Below are 7,017 nucleotides of genomic sequence, written 5' to 3'. Positions count from 1 at the left end.
AATGAGAGCAGATAGAAAACTATTGACTTTTTTCAAAAGAAAACTGTATTAATCACTTGTTTGGATTGTTTACTTGTTAAATTTTATTGGCAGAAATGTACACTCCAGTTTAATATTCTTTCTATGAACTAAAACAAACATAGATAATATGATAGAATATCATAGTACTACTTTCAAAAGCTTTTTAGTGAATCTGGTTGTTGAATAAGAATTGGGCAACCTTCTAAGTGGGGAGACAACAACTATATACACTTAGTTTTTGGAAAACAAAGTGATTTTTGGTACCGACAAAGCATGCCATACGTTCATAAGTAATGACTGGACCTCGTACACAATACAATGAACGAAACCAGATCACAAACAAAGTGGAATGAGTCTTTGAAATCGTACGATTATCAAACCTTCACTAGACACGTCTTAAACAATCTACTTACTAATTACGATGATGACTTGCGAAATAATAACTCTTTTGAAGTGACATATCACTACTGTCAAGTTCATTCAAATAGACCGACATTAATATAGTCCTAAACATCAATGGGAAGATTCAAACAACCAATACTAAGTGAACCTATAAAATGGTTGTTTTCAATATGCTGACATTGAAATAAACCTTGTTTATTGTTAGTTTCATTGAATTCAGTCAAATATAGCAACAACTCACAGCATTAAACCACATAAACAAATCACATTCGTTCAATATCTTCCCTGTTAGTCACCGTAATTTTCGTTTTAATAATTGATTATACGTACCATGTTAAAAGATCTTAACACATTGTGACATTTAGACAAACGAAAATCATACGAATAAATCTTCTGAAAAAAAGATCACTATGGTGAATATTTATGCACTAGAAGAAACCAATTTCCGTATAAATTAAATCATGGCTGTACTAGATGATTAAGTCATTAAACCAATTGTTTACCGGTGGCATGATTGGTGTCATTCACGATTTCTATTTTGATATTTCCATTGACCAATACAAATGTAACGTGTATGATGAAATTAATAACTGCACACTACAAGTTCAGTTAGCAATGTTAAATCAGTATTTTTATCAAGCTATAATAATAAATCATTTCAATACAAAGCTGTCATTGTTGAGGGATATCTAGCCATACTGCAACAAATTCGTCTATAACTTCCATAGAGTGTCCACCATATAATGCCACAATCCTGACGAGAAAGTTAATTTGTACAGCGTTTAAACAAAATGTTTATTCTTACTCGTTTTTTGGCAGTCATGTAGTTCAACAGTGTTTTTTCACATCATTGTAATCACTAATTAGTTATCGCTAGGTTTACCACTTCTAAGTGTTTGTGAATGAAACTTTCCAATATCTTTTTTTTTCTTAGTGTAAACTTTCAGCTTTTTCCATTTCCACTGAACAGTAGTAATAATCAGTTGCAAATATTTACCTGGACACATTATTATACTCGTAGCTAAAACTTAGGTTTCAACATACGAAAATATTTCTTACTTAAGTTATATTTATAGTATCTAAATAATTATTTATCAAAACATTTTTGTAGAATGCTCTACATTTGACAGTAAGTTTCATTATTATATGTAACTAATGTCATTCTGTTTCACTGTTGATCGTTTCTACCTTTCTAGGTATATCATTCAAACTTTAAACCTTTAGAATGGACCGTCGCTCATCGTGAAGATAACGTTTGTTACATGAAACTCGTTTGTCGTAAATCTGACGTAAGTTCATGTACAAGATTACTTTTGACCACATTAAATTCCTTTGAGTTTACCATGCTTCAGACAGAAGCTACATAATTGTTAGTTTTCTATGTTTTAACTGGGATTTTAATTCGTTTTTGCACTTATTGTTTGTGAGGGTCTGTTTCAAATAAATTTGTTGAAAACATCATTCTTGTAAGTTTAAGAACAATAAACTAGCGTATTACTTCTTTGTACAAACGATACTTGTACTTAGTTACCTACGCCTGTTACCCCTCCATCTAACTTTCTCCCGGGCAATCCTTCCCAGTTGTTACTCATCCTTTTGATGCCTGCTCCCGATTCCCGAAGCAGTTGGTTCCTTAGTCTGCCTCTTTTTTTCCGTTCCCCTTCAGGATTCCAAGTTAGTGCTTGCTTCGTGATGCAGCTTGGTGATTTCCATAAAGTCTGTCCTATCCACTTCCAGCGTGTTTTCCTAATTTCCTCCTCAGCTGGAAGCTGGTTTATTCTCCCCCACAATAGACTGGCTGATAGTATCCGTCCAACGAATAATGAGTATCTTCTTTAGACAATTGTTTATAAATACTTTTGCTGTTTTGATGATGGTTGTAGTAGTTCTCCGAGTTCCAGCTCAGTACAGTAGAACTATCTTGATATTCGTATTAAAGATTGTGACTTTTTATGTTAATTGACAGTTGTTTTGATTTTCATATGTTGTTCAACTGTAGGAATGCTATCCTTACTTTACCAATCCTTGCCTTTACGTCTGCATTGTATCCTCCTTGTTCGTCGATGATGTTGTCCAAATAGGTACTTGGACGTTTCCATCTCTCTCAGGGTTTCTCCATCAAGTGTGATTAGGTTAATGTTCTCCATATTATATTTAATGATCTTGGTTTTTCCCTTGTTTATGTTGAGGCCCACTGATGCAGAGACTTCTGTTACACTGGTTGTCATGACCTGCGTTTGTTGGGGTGTATGGGATAGGAGGGTTACGTCATCAGCGAAGTACAAATCGTTTAGTTGCATGCACGCTGTCTATTGTATTCCGTGCTTCCCGTCAGATGTAGAGGTTCTCGTATTCCAGTCAACCACCAGAAGATAAAGGGTGAGAGTAAGCAGCCTTGTCTGACTCCGGTCCTCACTTAGAATGTGTCTGTGAGCTGTCCTCCATGCACGACTTTGCCGTGTAGTCCATCGCATGAATTCCGCATGGTGTTGACGATTTTCTCAGGTACACCGTAGTGTCGAAGAAGTTTCCATATTGTTCTCCTATCCACACTGTCAAATGCTTTCTCATATTCAAGGAAGTTAATGTATAGTGACGAGTTCAATTCAATTGATTGTTCAACGATGATCCGTAGTGTCGCAATGTGGTCTGTGCACGACTGATCCTTACTGAGTCTAACCTGTCGATCACGATGTTAGACGTCTATTGTGTCAATCTCGTAACTTCCGAAGTGTCTCAGCAATCACTATGCGGTATCATAATTCTTCTGCATGAATATCCTTCAACTCAAAGATCAGAGTTTAAATAGTTTAATTTGTTTATTCTGGTTAGCGTCTTTTTTAGCCAGATTGTTTTCTACGGGATGGGGTCGCTAACTCGATGCCCAGCTATACTCGTTTGTATGAGCTTGGGACTGGTAGTAATCCTAGAAAAGCTACAGGCGAAGTTGATACTTGTAACCAACTGTATAACTAAATGATATATTACACTTTAAAAACGCTTTCGTAAATTTTACATTGTATAACATGTTGCTCTCTGGGTTGACGACGTTTAGAACGTCAGTGTATATCTGTTGAAATCGGTATGTTCATTTCAGCGGTGATCGTACCTCGTTACTTTAAATTTGAAATCTAATGAATCAATCTGTACGTACTTACTATATTCCATTAGTCTTTGTTGTTAATTACATCTATTAATATTATAAACATCATAGTGTGGAATATTTCATACCAGTATTTACCTTTTCTAAACATCTGTTACGCTTACTATATCTGGACGGCTTAATTTATTTCATGAGTGGAGACCATATTATGATTTTGTAGATCAACAAATCTAGATTTTATTACCTCTATAGAGGTAGTTCTGTGGTTAAAGGATTCGACTTCCCGCTACTAAATCTTAGACTCCCTCCTAGTTCAGTTTGGGTAACCGAATGGTATCACCACCTTCCCCACTACTTTTAGAGTTCAGCTTAAACCAAAGTACACAAACCTGTATCTGGTAAATGAGTTAGTAATATATAAATATGAATTAACTAACTCATATTACTAATTTATCAGTAAACTACTGGATAATGTATAAGGTTGTTAAGCACAACCTCCTTTATACACTGTACTTGAAGGAATAAGAGACTATTATTTTACTTTTTAGCTGGTGTAATTATTTTGTTATTTTTATTAAACATTTTCTTCAATTATGGAGCATCATTTAATGATGAAATGCATGGGAAAAGCAAACATTTTTAGTATTTCACTTTTTTTCATTTCTTCCGTTTTATAGAACATGCGTGTACTGGGTCTGCATGTTTTGGGTCCTAATGCTGGGGAAATAACACAGGGATATGCAGTTGCAATTAAAATGGGTGCGACTAAAGCAGATTTTGATCGTACAATAGGAATTCACCCAACTTGCTCTGAGGTTTGTGAATATTATTTTTTATGATTCGCATTGAATTGTTTTCAAGATAAGGCTTAAGATCGGATTTTCATAATATAAGTCAGGCGTACAAAAAAGTTTAGTGTCTTTGAAAATATGTTTCCTTTTTACTGTTTATATCTTAACACAAATATTTGTACGTTTTCTTCCAGACATTTACAACGTTGCATGTAACTAAAAAGTCCGGCGTGTCGCCCATAGTGAGCGGTTGCTGAGGTTAATTCCCCACTGAAGCCTTGATCTGTTCCTTCTAATCAACGGGAAGGAAACTGTATTGGGCATTGGTGGGGGTATACAAATATCTGTTACACCTCTTCATTTTCTTCTGAAGGTACCTTCGTATGATCCGAATTCTCAGAAATCTTATTCCAAAACGGAATACTGAGTCTTTGGTGATGTTTTGGTACTAAAAAGAAAAAAGATGTAGCTTTTTTACACTGCCAAATTTCATATAAATAACTGATAGTTAATTTGTTTTTGAACCATCAACTATCTTAGAAATTACACTTCATAAATATTTTTCCTCATTGAATATCAAATGTAAAATCTTCATTAATGATTAACAGTTATTTGTAAATTTGACTTAGTTTTGGTCACATGAAGTTACTTCACAAAATAAATGTTATGTGAGAAAATGATTCTTTTCTGATGTGCTTTATTGAAATTTGTAAAGCATATCCCTACAGACCTTTTTACAGTACGATCATTTCGTCAACCATAATCTTTAATTTTAGTGACACTGATCATTAAGTGAAGTTTAATCTGTTGAGTTAGACATTGTTTTGAAATTCAACACATCAGCCCTGGTATACTTGAGGGTGGGGAGAATCCTCTCGAAATACTTCCAAATAGCTACGCGTATACAGCCACTGCCATTGAAGTCCTACTCATGCCTTCTCGCGGCAGGGGTGTTGTTTACGAAGTCGACGGGACGAAAAGTGAATGTTCAGAGCTTTAACCCTTTTGGGGGGCACGGGAGTTTACTTAGGGGAGTTGGAAAGCCCTGATTCCAAACCAATGGTGCTCATGAGCTCCATGATCCTAATGAAACAAGTGACGTATGAATTTTTTGTCAGTCACTGGCTATCATGGGACTGCATCTCCTAATATTGCTCTACTGCCTTGCAGATTAGACCTTTAGGTCAAAAGCTCGGAGTTTGGTTCCCTAAGAAGATCACCTTCGGTTTGGGCACCCGGACAGTATTCCAGCCCTCACAAAAGTCGAATGACGAAATGTGGCGCATATATATTTGTTGCCTCATTGAACCAATGTGTATGTGTATAAATGGACATAAATTATTGAATAGTTTAACTCTATTGACATTAAACCCTAAGGTTTGTCGTCAAGTCGGAAATATATATATATATATTCATTTTAAGAAAAAACGTTTTAGTGTTTAAAATTTGAAGTTTTAACAAGATTCATACTGGCTACACTAACTAGTATATCTCAATGAATTTTTGTTCATTCATCAAAAATTATTTCAATTAATTTAACTTCATTTAATGCTGATTTACTTAGAATATATTGCGTCATTGTAAGTGCAATAGAGCTTTACTTCAAAATAAGTCTAAAAGTCGATAATACAATGTACCATAAATTACAAATTCTTTTCAAGTATATCTAAATCATTTTTAAAACAATTTTGTTGTAGTGTACTAATGCAACTAAGTTTTATTTCTAAGTACATAATTTAATAGTTGTATGTTTGTGATTGTAAATCTCTGTTTACGATATCACAATTCAATTAAATCAGAGGATCATATAAATCAAATAAGCATGTAAATAAAATGAAATTAAAATAATTTTTGATGCGTTATACTCTTATAGATTTTTTTTAACGCTTAGTAAATGTGATGAAGATGTTTGTCAGAAAAATTGGTCAAACGTAGTAAATATCATTATATGAGAAAAAATTATATTTGAAATAGTCTCAGCGATTGAAATTTAAATAATTCCAACGTTTCGTCCAGCTAACTTGTCTGGACTTCTTCAGGGAAATAATCAAAATCAAAAACATCAAAGAAATATATAGTGTTTTTACAATCATATCAAAATCTCTAATACTTTTTAATCCAATCATATTTGGATGTCGAAGTTTTTGTAAACAGGATAAAATGAGTCAGTTGAATGAGAATCAAGTGAAAAAGTTCAACGATGTGAATTAAACGAGACTGCATGAATTGTGTGTATGCATGTATGTGTAAGATGAGTTATTAATGAATGATATTCAGTGTTGAAATGTTTCTATGTGAAGTAAAATAGGAATAAAAGTGCAAAATGAAGGTTGAAAAGTTTTTCTCCTTTCTGAATAATCGAAGTTGCAAATAAAATGAGAATCAACATCAAGTACATAATTGTAATGCTAAACATAACTCATATTGATTTCAGTCTTAATAACGATTCATGTGAAGTAAACAGGTTGAATAAAAGAAAAGAAAAGGTCAAATTACTTGTTGATGAATATTTGCCAAGTGGTAGCTAGCTGAATACCATCCTTTCTGTTTAGGCTGTTCTTATTCGCCCATATATACAGCGCTTCTGCTGTCAATCTTTCTTTGTGAGTGTTGAAACCTTTCTGAAGTATTTTGGCCCCTTCAAAATTAATCATGTGTCCCGTTTCCAACGCATGTAACGCTATTGCAGACTTATTCTCA

At 34.0% G+C, this 7,017-nt stretch overlaps 1 protein-coding gene across 1 annotated transcript in view; it reads left to right on the top strand.

Moving 5' to 3' along the window:
- Positions 1 to 4,580, top strand: part of Smp_048430 (thioredoxin glutathione reductase) — a gene marked incomplete at both ends in the record, with an annotated part of 24,063 nt that extends 19,483 nt beyond the window's left edge. The window contains 3 exons of the mRNA XM_018794625.1: positions 1,620 to 1,712; positions 4,204 to 4,341; positions 4,512 to 4,580. Of these exons, the coding sequence (XP_018649018.1) occupies positions 1,620 to 1,712; positions 4,204 to 4,341; positions 4,512 to 4,580 (300 nt within the window). The remainder of the gene's footprint in view (positions 1 to 1,619; positions 1,713 to 4,203; positions 4,342 to 4,511) is intronic.
- Positions 4,581 to 7,017: the final 2,437 nt, after the last annotated feature.

Source organism: Schistosoma mansoni, chromosome 1 (assembly GCF_000237925.1).
Source record: "Schistosoma mansoni strain Puerto Rico chromosome 1, complete genome".
NCBI lineage: Eukaryota > Metazoa > Platyhelminthes > Trematoda > Strigeidida > Schistosomatidae > Schistosoma > Schistosoma mansoni.
Note: the sequence above shows the minus strand (reverse complement) of the source record. Positions and strands in the feature narration are given on the sequence as shown.